At 43.0% G+C, this 21,514-nt stretch overlaps 1 protein-coding gene across 1 annotated transcript in view; it reads left to right on the forward strand.

Annotated features, from left to right (window-relative positions):
* The window catches only part of KLHL14 (kelch like family member 14), a 65,173-nt gene that overhangs the window by 1,930 nt on the left and 41,729 nt on the right, over positions 1-21,514 (forward strand). The window contains exons 2-3 of the mRNA XM_037381167.1: positions 1-747; positions 16,870-16,991. The exon at positions 1-747 is cut by the window's left edge and continues 236 nt beyond it. Coding sequence (XP_037237064.1) covers positions 1-747; positions 16,870-16,991 — 869 coding nt within the window. The remainder of the gene's footprint in view (positions 748-16,869; positions 16,992-21,514) is intronic.

Genomic DNA, 21,514 nt, shown 5'->3' on the forward strand with positions numbered 1-21,514 from the left:
CGGCGGCGGGAGCGGCGGGCACCCCCACGCCCTGGGGCTGGGGCCCGGCGCCCAGGACGGGCTGGGGGGCCCGCCGAAGGAGCCGCCGCCGCCGCAGCCGCAGGAGGAGCCTGGCACCCCGTCCTCTTCCCCGGAGGACAAGCTGCTGGCCAGCCCGCGGGCCATCAACAACCTGGTGCTGCAGGGCTGCTCATCCATCGGGCTGCGGCTGGTGCTGGAGTACCTGTACACGGCCAACGTGACCCTGTCGCTGGACACGGTGGAGGAGGTGCTGTCGGTCAGCAAGATCCTGCACATCCCGCAGGTCACCAAGCTGTGCGTGCAGTTCCTCAACGACCAGATCTCGGTGCAGAACTACAAGCAGGTGTGCAAGATCGCCGCCCTACACGGCCTGGAGGAGACCAAGAAGCTGGCCAACAAGTACCTGGTGGAGGACGTGCTGCTGCTCAACTTCGAGGAGATGCGCGCCCTGCTCGACTCGCTGCCCCCCCCCGTCGAGTCGGAGCTGGCGCTCTTCCAGATGTCCGTGCTGTGGCTGGAGCACGACCGGGAGACCCGCATGCAGTACGCCCCGGACCTGATGAAGCGCCTCCGCTTCGCCCTCATCCCGGCGCCGGAGCTGGTGGAGCGGGTCCAGTCGGTGGATTTCATGCGCACCGACCCCGTCTGCCAGAAGCTGCTGCTGGACGCCATGAACTACCACCTGATGCCCTTCAGGCAGCACTGCCGGCAGAGCCTGGCCAGCAGGTGAGGGGGGCGCCGGGGGGCGGGGGGGGCTTCCCTCACAGACGCCCCCTCGGCGGCGGCCGCTGCCCGCGGGAGGTCGAGCGGGGGGGAGACCCCGCAGGGCGCGGAGCCGAGGCGGCGACGGGCAGGGATCCCGCGGGGGCCGGGCCGGGCGCCCTGCGGCCGGGCAGGGGGCGGCGCGGCGGCTGCGGCCGCGGCCGGGCCGGGCGACGGGAGCCCGCCCGCGGCGGCGGCTGGAGGGCGGTGGCGGGGCCGAGCTGCCCGCCCCCAGCACCACCAAACTTCTCGTCCCCTCCCCTTGGCCCGGCGGGGCCGCTGCGGCCGGGAGCAGGGGAGGGCGGGGGGCGCCCGGCCGGCCGCCCAGCGGCGCGGGGGGAGGCAGTCCCGCGGCGAGTCGGCGCGGGCAGGGCCGGCCCTGCGGCGCCAGGCGTCGGGGGCCGGACCCTGGCAGGGCAGCGGCGGGGGCGGAGGCCGCGGCCGAGGGCGGGAGGCCTCCTCGGGGGCCGGCGGGGCGGGCGGGTGCGGGCCGCGGCGTGGGTGCCTGGGCTGGCCGCCCGGGGAGGCCGTGCCCGCCCCGCTGCTGGGCTCCCGCCGGTGCTGGCGCCGGCCGCGGGTGCCCCCGCCATCGCGCCGGGTCCGTGGGGGCGACGCGTGGATGTGCGGCTCCGCCGCCCGAGTGGAGCCCGCGCGTCGGAACCTGTTGTGATTATTTACTACAGGCCGTATTTATTTATTTTTTCCCCCGCGATGTTACTCCTTAACAAGGTGTTGCATCTTCGGGGCGTTTTAAGCTGTAACACTCGGAGTCCTAAATCGAATCGATTATTTTCGTAAATAACTGCGTTACCCACATACACCCCGGTATTGCTGATGTTGGAGTGGTGTCCACATTGACCATGGAAACTTGGGACTTCATAGTCCTCACATCTATGATCTGCCAGTTATTTTTATTTAATGAGATAATGAATCATGATGTCAAAGATTGACAATACGAGTTTGGTGTTAGGAACCGAAAGCATGCTATGTAATTTAATGAGCAGTAAATATACCCAAAATGAAGGGGATGTTTTATTTTTCTCCGTTTAAAACATATGTTTATACTTAATTTCATTCAAAAATGGGAAGATAATACCATCTTCCAGTGGTATTATTGTACAGTAGCACAGTAGCGCAGAAATCAAAGCACACTTTGTATTTATTCAGCTTCTTAGAACTAATACGTGGATATTATTAATTACTTGAATGACAGCAAGAAAAACTGGTACATTATTAAATATTTTAGATAATATGCTCTGTTAACATTAATGCAGAGGATTCTTTATATCTTCATGTAATGGGTACCCTAATGATTTAACTTCGGGAATGCTGTGCCTTCTTTTATTATCTCTGGCTAGCTCGCTCTGTTAGTGTTTTGTTGTGCTTATCACCTTGTTGTCTGATTCTAACTCCAAAATCTTACAGCAAAAAACACATACCAGCATTTTGCAGTGTGAAGTATTTTTGAGATGCCTCTGTTGTAGCTGGTGCGGACCCCTCACATTTCAATATTCAAAACTGTTGACTTTCAAAAATGCAAAACCCACCTCCTTCTCAGTCGAGATTCTGCACGCTGCCAGGGGTATGCTAGGGCTCATGTCCTTGTGGATTGCTGAGATACCAGCCGGTTTGGTTCAGTGAAGATACCTTCCAGCTTCAGTGGTCCATGTCATTTGAAGGATATGTAGTGGTGTTCTGACCACTGAATGCTTACAAGTGTCATGGATGCTGCAAGAATCTGATACTCCTGGTGCTGGGAGCTGGCTTTCCCTGTAAGCGGGAGCGTACACAAAAGGATCACACTTTAACTAGACCTAGATTAGATTCTAAGTTGTGATTACTTAAAGACTTACAGGGGACTCCAAATGCCACAAACACCACATTTTTTATTTGTAGTAGGTCCGCATGTCTGTGTGGAGAGTGGTATTTTGGATGCCCTTAACCACAGTGGGTGAAAACGTACCATCACCTCAACTTTAAAATGTGTTTAATGACAGCATTGTAACTGGCTTCCTTTGATTGGGTTCTTTGGTGGTGGTGAAATGGAGCAAAACCATTTAGTTTTCTCTTATTTGTCAGCAGGTATTAGAACTTACTCAAAGTGTTAAAATGCTGAAGACGTTGAAATGCTCTGGGATACAGAATGCAATTGGTATATTTTCATTTGGGGTCTTGGATAATATTCCTGGCAATTCATAAAGGTCACAAAGGCACACCTTTGAATCTTAATCACTTTTAAGATTTCATCAGGCTGCCTAAGTGTACAAACGCCGCCTTAAGCATGAATGAAGAAACAAAAGAAACATACCCAAGACTATAGAGATTTCCAGACTTGGCCTCCCTGTTAGTTGTAATTTCTGTAAAATTGCAATTTTAACAGGTTGACATTCATTCAGTAAAATTTTATTCTAAGGAAGAAAATCTGCAAAGGTTTCCTTAAGTTACTAATTTGCAGAAGGAAATCTTGAAAGTCATAGTAAAATATGTGTGCAAATACATAAAAATTATTACACAGAAAAGGACTTTAAAAATTGATTACCATTTCTGTGAGCAATGGTGATCTTGGTAACTTGGAATTTAAAATTTAATGAAAGGTCATTCACAAAAGATTCGTATGTCCTTAGGAAGAGATTAACTGTTCCTCTTGTGCAGTACAGTATGGGTAAGTGGGAAATACAGGCAGCACAGTGGCATAGCCAGCTGCTTACTGTGTATTGAAATTAGAATTGTACTCAGAATTAGAACTTTCCAATAAGTTTTATGCATTTTTTTAAAAAAAGATTGGTTTTTTGTAACACGCTGCTTTTTTAAAAAAGAGTGTACACATACGTATGTACATGTCCATATGTGCACTGCCACTTTGCACTACTTTGTAATTGGGACTACTTAGATTACTTAAAGAAAATGAGTATAATGGGAAGCTTGAAATGTGGTGGTTCTCCTCTGAAATGTAACTAAAGGTAGCTCTGGTTGTTTCTTTAAGCTTGTTCTTTATGTGGTACATCACATGTACTCACTTTTCTGGCAAACACAAGGTTTTGCTGTTGTTAGGGCTGGAGGAAAACGATTTGGGATCATAAGAGCCAGACTGTGTGCTGTGAGCAGAGTTATTTATGAAGTTTGTGGTACAAATGGAGATCCTGCAGCGCAAGTGGTGCTGGGGCTGGTAGGGACCCCGCTTGTCTTTTGTGCTGCAGTGAGAAATGCTGTTTACCTTCAGGGAGAGCAGGGTTTTGTTTGTGGTTGTTGTTTTTTTTTCTTTTGTGAAATATCCTGAGAGAAGGTAACACTTGAACGCCCTCATGCAATTTTGTGAAATTATTTTTCAAAGTACAGCAACTAAACGATCATTGTTTAAGAAGTTGAGAAATGACGTTCCTGACTTGTGAACCTTGCTGTACACTGTGAGGTTTAGGACTTTACCACAGGGGGTGGGTGTTTTGGCTCTGATCGGGCATTTGATCAGGTGCTCAGCTCTAAGCAAAGTTAGTAATTCTGTTGACGCTGTGAATCTCACCTATAGCAGGGCCTCAGCACGCAAGCCGCTATTGAAGCCTCTTGAGGCACAGCCAGTTTTGACATCAGTAGGAAAAATCCCAGTTGATTTCAGGATGGAGAGGGTTGGGCTCACTATGGTGACCCTGACCATTAGGCTTAAATGATGTGTCTCTGAGAGACACAGGTAACTGTGCTGTGTCATGTTTTCTGTAGTTCGCGAAAGAAAATACATTTAGCTAGAGGAATGTTCATCTTTGCGTTATTTATTTGACTCTTGGGACTTCACTGGAGTATTGTGTTGATTAAAATGTCTCTGTGCTTTATTGTGTAATATATTTTATATAATACAGTATGTGTTTTCAAATTTTAAAAACTTCTGGGTTAGAGCATTACCATGTTGCTGGAAAGGATTTCACTTTTAAAGATGAGTGAGCTAGTGAGAATTGTTATTGCTTCCATGTTTACTTGCCACAATGAAAATGGTTAAAAACACATCACTGCTATGAAATGCCGAGCTTTTAACTTCAATTTTGCTTGTGCTAATGCACAGTATAGCTGTAGACAGGGAATGGAGCATTGTAGAAAAAATATTTAAATTAAGGGGCTTATTATTAAATGTTTTACCTAAATATTGTTGCCTTTTTATAGAACATTGCCATGATTTTATGGTTTCACTCGCCTGTAACTATTTACAATGACTTCAGTTCCAGACAGACATGGAAAGCAGGCTGGGTGGGAAGAGGCAGCCCCTTAACCACCTGGCGGTTGCTCCTCTACTGCAGGACACATGCAGCTCCTCTCGACATCAATGGGCATTTGGGCTGGTCAGCTCCTTCCAGGATTTGCAGGCAGAGCAGCAGTTAGATGTCTGTGCAGCTGCATCAGGTACCTGAAGGCAGATGGGAGTGAGGAAAGTAAGGCTAGGAGAGAGGGGGAAATGCAGAAAAATAAAGGAATTGAGGTGCCCCAGGGGAGAAACAGGACCTAAGTAGCAGAAGCAAGAAAGTACAAATGAGGGAAAGGGGGGAAGAAAACAGTTTGAAAGAGAGAGGAGTGAAAAAAATAGGATACCAGACAGCAAAGGAGGTGAGGGGGGGAAAAAAAAAAAAAGACCCTGACAGATAAAAAAAGGAGAGGGAGTGAAACAAAAGAAAAATCCTTAATTCTTGGCAGAAACAGGGAAACAGCATCTGTTGTCAATACAGCTGAATATTTAAGTTTCTAGAAAAGCTATTTCAGATGTGGGGGAGGAAAAATGGATGGGGATCAACCAACTGACCTGAGATGGGAAAAGCTGTAGGCAGGAAATACAGAATTACAGAGTAAAAGAGAAAGGAGGAAAATAAAAAGACAAAGAGGTAAGACGGCTAAGCCTGACCATGCTGTTTTCTGGGTTCAGTGAAGTCCCAGCATGTACAGACCCAGGTGTTTTTCTGTACTTTTTTTTTCCCTGGAATACTAGACCTTGGGGAGATTAGAAGTGCAGATTCTGGTCCTTCTGCATCTAATGTAGGTTTTTGGTTTTAATTTCAGCAGAGAGAGGTTGTCATCCAGGCTGCTTGGCGTTAGGTAATATTAGTGAAAGTGTCAGCAAATTAAACAGTGAGAAGTTATGAAGATTATATGTCCAGTTTTCACTCAGTAGGGAGGTGGTAACTGTTGATGAAGAAGGAAAATATGAAGTGCTGAACAGAGTGAGATGCTAACATCTATGTGGAAGGCATGTCTACCCAGTCTGTTTTACTTCTATGGAGGAAATTAAAAATTTCAAGAAACTGGTTATATTCCTTGGCAATTAAATTATTTCCTTCTTGAATACACTGTGTGTCTACAAATCTCACAGACTGTAGTTCAATTTGACTTCTTTTTCTACTGAGATTTTTGTAGGATCTCAGTAGGGCACGTTTGGTGGTTGTAAAAAAAATTGTGTGTTTTTCACTGAAATACATTGTTGTGTGTTCTGGTAATGGCCAACTGCCTGTGCCTTTGTGATCCTGACACCAATACCTGGATTTTTAACTAATATTCATACTCATGGTTAATTGCAAGTGAGAAGTATTTCAGACCCCAAATTAACGTCAGGATAAAAAACATACCTTAAAATGTATGTGGATTATTAACATTTACATTATGGTGTGGATGAAGTGATTGTGAAGCCCTGGTTTATTTTAGTGGCTTTGGATCAGGTTTTACATGCCTGAATTAATATCAGGAAATTGTGCCTGTGCCAGGACTCTCTCAGCTGAGCTGCAGAAGGGAGACTGACACATTAGAGACTGGGGGGAGCTGAACCACAGACCTGTAGTCAGTTTAATCCTAGTTAGTCTCACCTACTTGCCTTACTTGCCTTGTGTGCATTCATTTGCCTTTGGAGACAGGCTAGTGCTGAAGTGTGAGTGGAGCGTTGTCAAGTATCCAAGCGGGAGGAAGGCCTAGAGCTCAAGCTATGGTCAGAGGCAGCACGGTTGTCCTAAATGGACTGTTGTGGGTCAGCACAGTCCTTGGGAGCCTTCTTAAAAGACGCACGTGTCCTGGCTGGTAAAATCCTTGAGAGCTCTGGTGGCATAGGTGATAGCCAATTACTTGGCCCAGCTGTAGTACTCATTAGGGGAAGCATAATTTATGAAGAGCATTTAATGGCCTTTCTTATGGGCAACTGTCTTTCCAACAGCTATAGATGAAGAAAGGATGCCAAGTGTCACGTGCAGGTATCTCCCCTTCCCTTGCCAGCCAGTGTCCTGATCAGAGGTACCAGTTGGGGTAGTCTCCTTTGTGAATTGGCAGCTGCTTCTGGTTTATGTCCTTGGGCAACACATAGTCCCAATATCTCTAGCTCCTTCCCTGTCTCCTGCCACTTCTTGCTCCAGAAGTTGTTTCTCAAAGTCCCCACCTGAAAGCCTTTTGAATGTCCAAACTACTCATTTTCCCTTACCTAGTCTGCCTCATAAGCTCCTCCTTGCTTCCAGGCCCCTCTGCCAGATAGGGCTCCTCCCCAGATCCAGTCTACCTGAGCTTCACCTCTACCTGTCGCTTCTCTTGAATCCTCTGCTGCCATGGCTCCTGGCCCCTCAGTGCCTCTTCCACCAGGCTCCATACCTCATGCAGACCACTGTGGACTGCTCCAGACCTCTCAGCTTGGATCTCCAGAGGCTGCTGAAGCTGGTTGGTCTGTGATGCTCCTTGGCTTTCTGTCACCCTGGCCCTTGTAGCACTTGAAGCAGCTCCAAATATCTGCATCTGCATGTCCAAACTCTTTTTCCAAGGGGGAAAATTTTTCACTGGATTTCAAGCTACGTTGTTCTAGAGGGAAAATAAAGTTTAAAAAAAAATAGTTTTAGTAAGCCGCTCAAACTGAGGACAAAGTGCCTGGGAAAATGGGAACTTCATCCTCAAATGCTGTACTTCAGCAAAAATGCCCCTTTCCACCACCCGCAACAGTCTGTACAGCTCATTTACAACTCCTGTAGGTACCTACAAAAATGGAGGTGTCTCCCATGAGGTCCTGTGCTGTTCTTGCGCATGCTTTAGCAACACAATCCAGGATTGTCCAGGGAGAACTTAGGTCACAGGTCATGCAGAGCCTCTTAGATGAGTAATTTCCCTCTCAAAGTCCTCCTGGTATGATTTATACGTAAGAGTATCTCTTACAAATGGAGTGCCGTAGGATCATGGTGGGCATCGCACACACCTGTCTTGGCCACCTCTATGCCCTGTCTGAGGCTTTTCTGTTCACTCTTTGCCTGATGTGCATCCCCTTCATGTGGAGAGAGGAGACAGAAAGGAGAAGGTTTCTGAAGGTGTGTTGTGGCCTGGGGTGACTATGGTTTTTTCCTTATAGCAGAAGAATGTGGAGGTTCTGAGTCTGTAACTGCTGAGCAGTGAGTGGAACAGAGCTGTGATGGTGTAATTGTTTGGATTCGTACTTGAGGAGAAAGTACAGTGAGGCTTGAGGGCAAGGGAGTAAGGAGAGCAAATGTAGAACACAACATCAACAGGAAATAGTTTGCCAGGAAAAAAGATTTGGTTCTGTTAAACTCACATTATGGAAAAAATCCTTGTAATCTGTAAAAACACCATTTTATCTTTTCAAACAGCTCCTGTGTTTTAAAAATCAGAGCAGTTTTCTAAATCAGAGCAAAGTTTCTTATTATCCTTAGCACAGCATGGCCTGAAAAGATTGAGCAGGGGAGTTAATAGGAATCCTGAATGAAAGTTTTGAGTTGGACTCCACTGCTCTGCAAGTATCTCTGTTACTGATTTTCTTGAAACAGATCCTGTCTGGTATTACAGTTTTACCAAAGGATCATCCGAAGAAATTAAGGAATATGGGAAGTTGAAACCCATTAGTAGATACTTCCTGGCATAATTTCTTATATTTGCTGTCTCCTTGAAATATTCTTTAAAGACTGTCATCCCTAGTACTTAGTAGTCAGTGCTTCTTGCTGTATTCTTGGAAAGCAGACAATAAACTTTGAGCAAATATTATCAGCTGCCAAGTTCAATGGAAGCAGACTGTTTGCGATGAAGCTGGAAGTAAATAGAAGTTGGTGCCACTGTTGGTTCTTACTGCCTTCCCTGACTGCTGCTCCTTTCAGGAAAAAAAAAAAAAAAAAGCTGTGGAAAAGTTAACCAGTCATAGCTTGGGTAAGACAGCAGCAAGTTGTTGTTTCTTCTTCTCGGCTTCCTAGGGAAAAGGAGGCTCAGCTGGGGTGAACACAGCCTCTGATGCAAAGAACTCCTATCACCATGGACATCTGATATAGAATCAAACAAAAAAAGGACCTTCTTGACTTTTCGCAGTCTGAAAATCAAAAGAAGAGTTGATTGAAATGTCTTAGGAGAAAAATGAGGATTTGACCACCCCAAAGCACTCTATAAACATTTCCATCTTGCCATCTCTGCCTAAACCAAACAAAACAAAACAAAAAAAGTGGGGAAGGGAAAGCACATTGCAAAAGCATCTGGCTTTGACATTTTCTGTAGTTCTATTTTTAAAAGTACTAAGGAGAAAAAAAAAAAATCTTTTAAGGTTTTTCAGAACTTCCAACAATATGGAAGATCAGTTGTTTGCATAGTTTTGTCAATAAGATTCATGATACAGGAGGTTTTGTGATTTCATTTACCAATATAAGCTTTGCTAGTAATTCCTCACTTAAAATGCTTCAGATACTCACTGTGGGGCTAGGAAGGATATCTTTAGCATTCAGATCTCAGTGAATTTAAAGATATGTTCAAATCATCTATTTGTGTAGATATTGTCACTATAGAAGTACTGTTCATGATCTCACATAGACAACACATCTATTAAAAGCCTGTCTCAAGCTATAAGGAGCAACAGTGTGGTGCACAAATACAGCAACCTTGGCAGGACTCCATGGGAAAGCTACTGAGCATCTTTCTGGGGAACTGCACCAGTCTCCTGTCAACATGAAGAATAAGCTGATAGTACAGGGAGACAAAGGTGAGAAGGACATTCCTGTGTGTTCCTCCCCAAGGAGTGCTGATGGTAGATGCCACTCTTCAGGATAGTTTCCCACCCCTAAACTACGTATTAGTTCTGAGATTGTTATCCCAGAAGGAAGGGACATTCACTTTAAAAATCTTCCAACTGAAAAAAATACCCTAAGTCTTCAAGATTTACTTAGAGGCCATTCTAAAATAGTAACAGCACTGGGATCGGATTCATAAAGAAAAATTGGATATCCAGAGCTCCAGATAGATTGTAAGTTATTTTAGTACAGGGGATGGAAAATTATCTGGCAACTGTAGAAATAAAGGAAACTTCGTCAGGTAACTTGGCAACAGTTGAGTGTGGCCTGTCAGACAAAGATTCACTTACCCTTAGCTTTCTGCATTTTAGATAGAGACCAAAAAGAAAGATTGTTGTTGGAGCAAACAGTGACTCTCCTTTTTTTCTGTGTATTTATTTTAAAAACATGCTTTGGACAAAAAAAAAAAAAAATCTAGTAGATTCAGAGGACAAAGGCAACAATCAATGTCTTCAGCAAATCATTCCCAACTTAGTATTTATGTTCCTAAACTTCAGTCTGTCAGTGGTCAGCAGCATGCATTAAATGAGCAGGAGAGCAGGTGTCTCTTGGGCATCACAGAACCTCTTCACTGAACATTATGGTGAGCTTGCTGCAATGAAGGCCTGTCCTCGGGGCCTTCTGCTAAGCATGCCCACGTTGAGAATGAAAAGACGAAAACCAAAATCTTCATGGCACTGAAGTGAAGGATAAGACTGGTTTTCAGGTAAATTATTAAATGAAGACTTGTCCGCGGGGCCTTCTGCTAAGCATGCCCACGTTGAGAATGGAAGGATGAAAACCAAAATCTTCATGGCACTGAAGTGAAGGATAAGACTGGTTTTCAGGTAAATTATTAATAGAAAGTTTTTTCACGTTGTTTCAAGTGTGCCTTCGGCAATAGGTACCTTAGAAGAGTCACAAAGTCCATTCATAAAGAAACATTCATACATTCAGCATATTTGGGAATGTATTTTGAACCTAAGAACTAAATAATTTCTTGGTTGTAATTTGCAAGAGGCTATAGCATGCTTTAGGTTTTGACAAAATCAAGATATCCTTTTAGGTCTGTACTTTGCCCATAAGGAGAAAGATATTTATGGTGGGTCAGAGGTCCATCAGAAGTCTGATCTGCAGGACTTGATTGGGTGGCTGTGAGACCTCAGGTCCTTTTCCTGGCAGTGCTGTAGGGTTAGGAAGATACTCTGGATGCCTATTCACCTGCAGATTATGATGTTCAGTAGTTCATTTTATTTGATAACAAAACCTCACAAAAATTCTCCGTCCAAGATAAATTTCACATTGTATCTTACAGCTTTCATCAAGTTCATGGTTTAAACTCCTGGATAATTATTTCTCTCTATTAAACGTGTTGCTAATCATGGCTATCTTTGCAGTCAACTGTGTAAGCCAAAATCTATTGAAATAATCAGTTTTCATATGACACTTTTGTTGCACTGAAATGCCTATCCAGGAGCAGGGAAGATAATTGTCAAAGATCTCATCAAATGTTTGGTGATGGCAAAACACTGTCCTCGGTCACAGGCAAATGGATGCCTGCAGCATCAGTTCAGATTTGCAGACTGCAACTAAAATCTCCATTACAGTTTTGTTGGACACAACACTCCTTCAGATACCTTTTTAGAAGAAGAAGGTTGCAAAGGACCATCCTGGTTTCTGAAGATTAAATTACATCTTTAGTTGTTAACAAAAGGTTGGCTACCAAAATGCTGATTGGGACAGTTGCCTGTTACCTTGAGGTTGGTATCTAAACCTCTTGTTTCTGCTGCAGGTTAATACAGCCTCTTTTTCTGAGATTCTTGCTACTTGTTTTGACAGTATCACTGTGTGTTGGCCTCCAGTTTCTCAAGTCCTTTGATGTAATGAGGGGTGTGGATGTGATTGAAATTCACCATCTGCTCTTGTTGGATCTGGGCTGGTCTTCTTACTGGTTTTGTTCATGCCTGAGTTCAGTGAGCAAATGCCTGAAGTTCAGTTTGGCGCTGTTGCGTTTAAGGTCAGCGCTCAAGCAGGAGCAAGGCATCCCATGTCTGTGAGATCCCTGCTCTGACGAGCCACCTGGCTCTCTCCATACTCAAACCTATGGTGATAGCCTATATTAAAAGAGAATTAATAATCCAGAATTGTGGTTTTATTGTAGCTCTGAGTTAAGAGGAAAGTATAGTTGCATAGTCTTTTTTTTTTTTTAATAGATTACCATGTTCACCTGTAGTTTTCTTTCTGATGTGTAACACTACACCAAATGCATTAAGAACCACAGAATTGCCACTTCATCATTGCATTCTTTATGTTTCTTTGCATTTGCTAATGCAGAAGGGGAGCCTTATTGCATTGTTTAAAAAATGGAAAGAGTGTGGAGCAAACCTGTTGTTGTTGGGACTTGTTTTCTTGCTTGCCAGCCTTGGTAGAATGAACTTCTACTAACTGCCCAGATAAGGAAAATCCATCAATGCAAGATTGGTGGATATGCTAGTAAAGAAGAACAATGTACAAGAAGAATATTTCTCATTTGTGTGTTTTGCATTAACATGAGGCTATCAAGGTTGCAAAAGAGCAAAGTTGGGGGTCATTTTCAGGAGTATTGAGGTCTGTTACTGTCTTTTCTACTGATTACTTGTGAGTTGATAAACTCTTGGGCTCAGCATTTTGCCCTGTGTATTCATGGTTAGTTTAGACTATGGATTAGTGACCTGAGTTTTAGAGTTGATGTACATCTGCTGCTGCCTATGAAGTGAGTAGGATTTAGGTATGTTGATGGGCATTAAACATCTCTGAAAATCTGAAGCCACTTAGAAGAGCTCTCAAATTCCTGGGTTTGTGTGCCTGAAGGAAATGATACAAGTTTGAAAATGTTGACTTTAAAATAGACTTTGGTTTCCAGTCTTGTAAGTAGACAAAATAAATTTCACACCACATGGGGTACCCATGAACTTAATTAAGGTGAATTAAGTTTTTCAAAATCTTTGCAGAACAGAAACTGCAAAGTGTGTGCAGAATAACAACACATGTATGTCCATCAGTGAGAACTAGAGCTGTGAACTCTTGGTATAAGAAGTGCTTTTGGGGTAAGATATGGGTAAGTTTATCTCAGCTTTTTGCCATGACATCAGCCTGCCTGGTCATGGTTAACATTATTTTAGCCTTTCCTGACCAGGACCCACTACTGTTAATTGAACACAAGGTGATCATAATAGCCTTGCTAGGACTCCATGAACCCCACAGTATGTAACTGTGTTACACTGTGAAATAAGGACAATGAAAAGAGACTGTTTCAGGTATAATGCAAAACATTTCACATGGCAATCTTGAGTTATGCAAATAGCAAAAGTAATAATGCAAGAAAAGGAGAAACTTTATTTTGCTAATATATTACACACATTTTTAAATCCTGCCTTCATCATAGTATTTCACTGAATTAATTTTATTAATGTTTGGAAAAGTTTTCTACATATAAGCAGCGATCATTTCCATGTCTTTCATATTTTAGAATGTATTGTAAGGTTTTGACAGCACTGCTCAGTGCAATACGAAACAAAAATAATATGTAATAAAGAAATTTTTTTCAAAACCTGAAGTGTAGCTTTCACACCAAAACTTAAAAAACAGAATTAACTCCCAGAAAACACATCAGTTTAAAATGTGCTGTTGTGGTTTAACCCCAGCCAGCAGCTCAGCCCCACACAGCCACTCACTCACTCCCCCTTGGTGGGATGGGGGAGAGGATCAGAAAAGTAAAAGTGAGAAAACTCATGAGTTAAAGACAGTTTAATAAGTAAAGCAAAAGCCACACAGTCAAGCAAAGCAAAACAAGGCATTGATTTACCACTTCCCATGGGCAGGTGGGTGTTCAGCCACCTCCAGGAAAGCTGGGCTCCTGTAGTGGTTACTTGGGAAGGCAAACACCATCCCTCTGAACATCCGCCTGTTTCCTTCTTCCCACAGCTTTAGATGCTGAACATGGCGCCGTATGGTCTGGGACATCCCTCTGGCCAGTTGGGGTCAGCTGTCCCGGCTGTGTCCCCTCCCAGCTCCTGGTGACCCCCCAGGCTGGTGAGAGGCAGCACATGCCCTGGCACTGTGCCAGCGCTGCGGGGCAGTAACTGCAACATCCCTGTAAGTAGATGTTGCCAGCACAAATCCAAAACATAGCTCCATACTAGCTACTGTGAAGAAAATTAACTCTACGCCAGCCAAAGCCAGCACACATGCATATCTTTAGTCACTGTATTATCTTTGCTTGGTTCACTGGAAGAGCTCTCAATACAGATGAATTAGAGACTTTGAGTAAAAGAGCTCATCTTTCCGTTTCCCCTGCGAGAGTTCCTTGTGCTTTTGGTAAAGACTGTGCTGGCTACAAAGTTCTCATTAAATTTTCATTAAGGGCTTCTGTTCATGCTACATCTGATTTCAAACATGTAAAAATACAAAATACTTTTTAAACATTCCCATATAGCAGTGCAGTGCCTTCCTAAGAAACAGTAGCTTCTCAGATTGTTTAGCTGAAAAAGTAATGTTAAGGATAGTTGCAGCTGCCAAAGTCTGGAAACTCAGAGTTGTATCTGACATTTCATTCTTCACCTTAACTATTGAGCCTTGGCCATTCATTGGTTTTTCACAGTGTTTTGGAGTTAGAAGGGAGTTTTACAGATGAAAGATGAAAATCAAAATAAACTCCTTCATCAAGTAAACCTTGCAAGGGCATTTTGAATTTTACAATACACAGGGAGTTGATTGTGATATAACATACAACACAAGAGGGTTGGAATAAACAATTTATTCTCTATCGTTAGGGATGACCATGCATAACTGACTTATGGCTCTGGTTTGCTCTGCCACTTGTTACGTGTGCAGTCATCCCTAACTCATACCAAAAACAGTTTATCATGCTCCTGTGTTGCATAGTTTTTATGAAATGTTCTCCCATTAAAAACTTTACTGGGGAGATTGAACGTTTCAAGACGCTGGCAATGCTTATGAAAGCTTTCTCCAGAGCTTGGTCTCACTTAGTGGAGTCTGTGCTGACAGTGATCATGAGACAGTTCCTGACAATCCTACACAGATACAGTGTCACGGGCAGGTAGCAGTCATCATTTGATGTTACATGGCAGATTCAGTGCAGAGGTCAAAGCCTGGATTGTCAGAAACACTGAAGGACTGCAGGGGCTCTCACCAAGTCAGGAGCGAAGCAGGGGAGCAGGACAGTGTGGGACAGTGTCACTGCCCCTGCAGCGTAGCTCCTGCCCTTGCAGTGAGGGTTTTCTCTCTTCCACTGCCAATTCAGGACCTTCCCTGAGCCCTAAATCTATTTAAAAACAAACAAGGCCATCTGCCAGATAATTCCCTGGCCATCCTTGTGATAGATGTATCTGCAGTCTGTAGCTGTCTTTTGGATAGCCATTTGAAAGGTTTCATTCCTACGCGTCATGTGGATCAAGGCTTCAGCTGCATGCTCCCTTCCTGAAGGAGGTTTCTTTTGGGTAGTGTGTGTCTACATCACAATCTAGTTCATTTTGCCCAGTCTTCTCAAAAGAGGATGCAATCCTGATACAAATTGGTGGGTCCCCAACGCTCATTCTAGGTTGCAGTTGGAGCTGAGCCACTGGCATGCCTCAGCAGCAAAGCACCTGCTGCCAGAGTGCACTGCTGAGGCTGGAGCTCCTGGGTGGTGGTCTGAGCCCAGTGTCTGCAGTTGTGGTGGTGGCTTTTCATTCATGGCATGCTGTACCTTTCCTAGCCGGGAGTGTTTGCTGCAGAGTGCTACAGTGATGTTGTGCTTGGAAAGATGTTGGGGTTTGGCAGGGGTGCTTTCCACCGAATGCACGGTGGCCCTGCACATTCATTCGTATCGATGCATGTTTTCCGGGCTACCTCACATTCCTACTTGACAGGAACATTTTGAGTGTAGACCTTTATTTCAGTGTTATCACACCCAAGCTTCGTACAACTGATGAAAGTTCAATTATATGTGAAGTGACTATTAAAGCATCAGGGCTCATCTGGGGGTCTGGGCCTCCCCTCCCCTTTTCACTTAAAATTGTGCTAAATCCCTTAATGTTGGGAAGAAATCGTACATTCATCAGGTGGAGCGTTGGAGGCCAGGGTGCAGATAACCGCTTTTACTGCATATGAGACATTGCAGTCCTGTTCTTAAGAACTGCCAGGCAGATTGGGAATCACGGTCACGGTTAATAGCAGCGAATTGCCAGCTCTTGATGGGTGGGTAGTCACTCCTTTCAGTGGTTGCCCCCTGGGGGAGAAGGTAGAAAAACAGAGGGAGGGAATTAGAGTGACTTTGCACAGTTGAGCAGGTTCATGCCGCTGGATCAGTGGCAAGCATTGGCAGGGCTCCACTCTGGGGAGGCTCACAACAACATCACAGTCTCATTTTTACCAATTGGTGTTGCTATAGCCAGTGGTGCACAGGGGGAGAGCAAAGAGAAAGGGGGAAGCCAGGGGGGAGAGTGAAAGCAAGAGTCTGGACTAAATTAAACAAACAAAAGTGCTTGTAAGTAGCATTTAACCCATAACCATTAGCCCAGTGCTGCTAATTGTACTAAACTATATATCTGAAGTTCAGTGTGTGATTAAAGAGTTGGCTCACAAACTCTCTGCATAACCTTAATTTTTTCAAGGTTCTTTGAGTGTAGAATGGCTTATAATAATGATTTTGACTAATACGATTTTTGACATGCAACTTTAATGCTTAACCTTAGTACAACTCCAGAGCATTTCATGTGTATTCAGCTGTAAAGAGTGATGATTTAAAGGGATAATATAAGAAAAAGGTCGTTCTAGAATGAACCTCTAACAAATTGCATAAAGGAAGCTTATTATTCCATGAGTAGAGAGATATGCAGCTTTTCTGATCATTTTTTCTGCTTGGTTCAAAAAATTGTTGAGACATGATTGGGAAAAGAAACAAAAAATGAAATAGAAAACTGCAAGCAGTGAACATTCTTTTGATGGTTATGATTTTGTTGCCACTAAAAATACTCCTCAGTAATGTGGTTGTTCATCTTTCCTCTTGTTTTGGGTGAAGAATTCGTTCCAATAAGAAAATGCTGTTATTGGTTGGAGGATTGCCTCCCGGACCTGACCGGCTACCCAGCAATTTGGTTCAGTATTATGATGATGAAAAGAAGACGTGGAAAATACTGACAAGTAAGTGGTTTATTTTTGTACAGTTGTCTTGATGAATTTAAAAACATGGTTAATCAAATTAGACACTTTATTGATTTGTTTCTCTTCAGAGATTTGTTTATGTATCACAAGGGGCTTCACAATGGAGCAATAAATTGAGATTGCAGAAGATGCTAATTTTATAATAGGTTAGGCCTAAATTAACATTGGCTTAAAATCATTCCAGTAAGTTTTTTAAGTAAACTTGTAAGTCTTTCATACTGCAACATGAATACATGAATATTGATGTACATATGAATAAAATCTGCTGTAGGAAAATAAAAAAGGCACTGTTCGAGACAGTTTTCTCAGAGTCAGATCCCTGGTAAGCCATAGTACTAGAGCACACCTTTGATACTCTTTTGCATTTTCATTTCCTTCTTCCAGCTTTATCTGTTGTCCACAATCATTAAAGAAAGGTTTCCTCTGTACTGCTCTGCATCCATTGCTGACAGAAGCATTGGTGGAATATACCAGCTACAATAAACAGTGCATGGAGGCTCCTATCACAAAATTCTTTCCCACCTTCTTTTAAAGGTTGATTGTGTTTTAGAGTAAGTATTATGCCTCGAGCATCGAGATTTGGAACTTATTGTTATGTTGGTTGCGATTCCAAGTCTGACTTGGTCATGGAATCAAATCATAGCTTCTTGAGTGCAGCAGGCTGTGTGTGCATTAGTCCCCTTGTGGCTAAACTGGCTGCATTGGTCAATAAAACTAAATTTTAACTGTCAAAATTGCCCAAAGCAGTATAGATAAAATAATAAATGAGCAATTTTGATCCATAAATCAAAGCCATACTTCTAGAACTGGACAACTGGTAAAACCTGGTTTTCCTAATAGACCTGCTTTTTTTCCCTAGTGAAATACATTTTACAGAATTTTGTTATTCATCCCTTATCCAAAGTCCTTTAATGGGATACATCCACATTAATATTATATGCACAGGTTGGGATTAAAAAGAATTAAAAAGGCTGCTGTGATGCAGGACTTGAAATGATGCCTTTGCAAATTGCTTTCTCCCATGGAAAATTTAGGAGCTTTTCTCAAAGTGCTGCAATGTAAAGACTGCTTAGGTATAGATACCCTGGACTAATATTTGAGGGTATTGTATAAGAATGGCAATTACAAAAGGCCATATGAACTGTACGTTAGAAAAATCTACAGCATCTGTACTAGGGAACATACACGTTTTTCACAGTTTTCAGAATAATGAGATCTAATGCTCACCTCTGTATGCTACTTCTAAGAAAATTCTGAAGATGGTAAGTCAGTGAAAAATCAAACATGTTACGTAAGGCAGAAGTGTTAAGTTTTTTTTAATTTGTTGCCTCTAATCCAGTGGCTCACCAGGAGGGGCAGGAGAAATGGTTTTCCTGCTTCAAGATCTGAACTCTCCGCTGAGTTAAAGTAAAAGCCTTTACTCTGAATCTCAGTGATCTGTAGATGTGTCAGATTTTTAAGAATGACATTTACTCAGTTTTTAGTTACTTACATTGTGATTCTGTCTTCAAGACTGGAAGAAACTGGATCAAGGGGCACGATACCTAAATGTTACTCTGGTTAGAAGTCCATTGCTAGTATTTGAGTAACACCACCATCTATGGTGGTGTTGAGAGATGTTTCTGAATCATTTTATGTAATATTACCACAAGATTGTAGCCTTTTTTGTGTTACCCCTAACAAAGAGTAAACAAAAATTCTCTTTCCATTCTGGCTAATGCATGTAACCTTCTGTGCTGTGATTAAAGGATAATGCATCTGTTACAGTCCTAGCTAGTTCATGTTCAAGTACTTGGTGCTCAGAACTGAAAGTCCTGAAGGTCCCAGGATCTTTCTCAGTGTGGCTGAGAACGGCTGTCAAATATACAGCCCCCTCGTGACATGAGTAATCCTGTTCTTACAAAACCTTCTAAAAAAGGATGCCCTCTTGGCCTGGACTGCTGTTCAAGGAACACAGAGAAGAATGCTTGTCTTTTCAGACTGAAAAAGACTAAATGTTAGCAGCGTGATTTCTTAGAAAATATTATTACTACTCACTAAATAGTAGCAATAATTATTTTAAAAAAAAATTGAAAAAAGAGTTTCAAGTATCCCCTGCTTTATTTTCCAACTCAGTATAGGAGAGAATGGGAAGTGGAGACAAGTTGGAGTAGAACTTTTGTCCTGTCCTTTCCATAAAACGTTGAAGGACTCCACAGCACAGGAGTGCAGGGACTTGAAGAACTGTGACTGAGCAGTTTTAGGGAAGACAACAAACTAATCACCTTATAACATGATGATAGTTGAGGGTATTGTATAAGAATGGCAATTACAAAAGGCCATATGAACTGTATGTTAGAAAAATCTACAGCATCTGTACTAGGGAACATACTATGCTTCATGTTTTTCAGAATAATGAGATCTTCCAGTGCAGTCCTAGTGTTGTATCAACACAGTATGACATTTGTGGTGTGGGGAATATCTTTATTTTTCACGTAGTTTTTGCAATTCAGGAAGAAGTAAATTTATTTCCTTTCTTTACCCTTTTACCTTTCTCCCAGTCCAAAGTTTTGGAAAATAATTGGTCTGTTTATTCTTATCAGAGACGTACAGTTAGCAGTGAAGGAGGAAGATATTTTTTTTCTGTTTCTTTTTCACTTGTTTAGGCAGTGCTGTCAGTCCTGAGGTTGCAGTTCACCCCCAACTCGTCAGTGCAAACGAGGAGTTTGCTCCCTAATGAACAGGAGCAGAGCAAAAGCCACGTCCTGCTCATAAGATTCTGTGATGGGAAGAATCTTAGTCCTTGAAGCCTGGTTATTTTAGGCTGCTCTATCTTATTATCACCTTAGGTGTATTTGATTTCCTCTTGTACTAGCAAAAGTTTACAAAGTCTTTTCTTTAACTTTCTGTCCTCCAGTAGGCTCCCCTACGCACCGACAAAAAGTCAGGTTTTGCCCTTAGAGGCTTACTGATCCAATGTAAATGTGCACAGAAATTCCCCTTTCCTTCTTCCAAACCCACCTACATTACTGGTTTTCTGCTGTCTGTTCCAGTGGCGTTTGGAGGGTAGGGAAGGTGGGAAAGAAGCTTGCAAACACTTAGCCCTGGGTGCAGTGGCAGGGTCACTGAGGATGAGATAGATGAGAGAAGTCTGAATTTCCTTTCGTCACCCTCTGCTGAGAGAAACCCCAGAAGTTACTCAGCAGGGCCTGCAAACCCATTTGAGAGGGAGCTGCTTGCCTGTTGCCTTTTTCCTTCTCGGCGCGGAAAGGCTGTTGCAAACCGTTCAGTTGCTTAGGGGTCTGTGTCCTGCCTTGTGTGATGCATAAGGAACAGGAGAAGATCAACCATCAGAAACTACTGACTCTGCGTAAGCCATGGCGCTGCAGTTGGAGCTATGAAGACAGTTGCAGGTGGAACAGCACAAGCTATCGAGTATGACAACTCAGCAGAGTAGCAATCTCATTTTGTTCCCACGACAAGAGTAGATCTATTGGCAGGAGATACTGCCCACCTCTCTCTGCCTGGCTAGCCAAAGCACCAAATGCATCAGTACTAATGGGAGTAATTCTAAAGGTATCAGGAAAACAACTTGCCTTGTTCATAGACCCAGAAGAGGAGGGGAAGCATGCACCCATTTCCAATTTTTTAATGTCATCATCTATAGGCAAGAATGCTATGGCTCGAGGGATCAGTAGATTTTTCACAGTCTAGTATTACTGTGTATTTTTCCTGTCTGGTATTTCTTAGAGAGTTCTTTTTTTTTCTTTTTCTTTTTTTTTTTATGTTGGCAACAAAGGATAGAGTCAGAATAAAGAAAAAAAAAAGGAGAAAGTAAGTGGCATTTTGCAAACATTTTCTGCCACCTAATTTTACTTAATGTGGGTACAGTCCTAATCTGAGATCCATAACATGCACATTGCTGTTTAATTTGAAACACTCCTTATTGCACAGTCATGCCTGAGCAAAGTAGAGGCTTTTAGAGACTGTATGGCAAAGTACAGTGAACGTATCTTCACTGTGTGGTTTCTTTTCAGGCTTGCCTACACATGCACAAACACCAGTTCATTTTTTAACTGGATAATACCTATGTCACATAGCAGGAACAGGCTACTACTGCCCAGTGGCACAAACTGAATGGCTGATGGGTGTTTGACAGTCCTTGGTAACAGCAAAAGTTCTGTTCTATTAATGGGGTTTCATTATTCTATAATATTTCGCAGTCTTCATAACTGTGTACTGAATGTGGGGCAGTGGGGGGGTTCTCTGTGTCACCACCTCATGCCTCACTGCTCAGAACCAGCCACTGCTGCTTGGGTTTTAATTACCAGCTTCGGTCCTGCCAGGAGTCCTCGTTTAATCTTAGAACTCCTTTAGCTGTTTGTTTAACTGCAATGTTTAAGATTAATTAAACTTTAAGGAAGTGAAACAATGTTTTGTTTGTTAGAATTATTGTGTAATAATTGCAAGTTTCAAAATCCAGAGCCTATAAAGATTTTTTGTGTTCAGAATTGCACAGCTCT

The sequence above is a fragment of the Falco rusticolus genome, chromosome 3 (assembly GCF_015220075.1).
Source record: "Falco rusticolus isolate bFalRus1 chromosome 3, bFalRus1.pri, whole genome shotgun sequence".
NCBI lineage: Eukaryota > Metazoa > Chordata > Aves > Falconiformes > Falconidae > Falco > Falco rusticolus.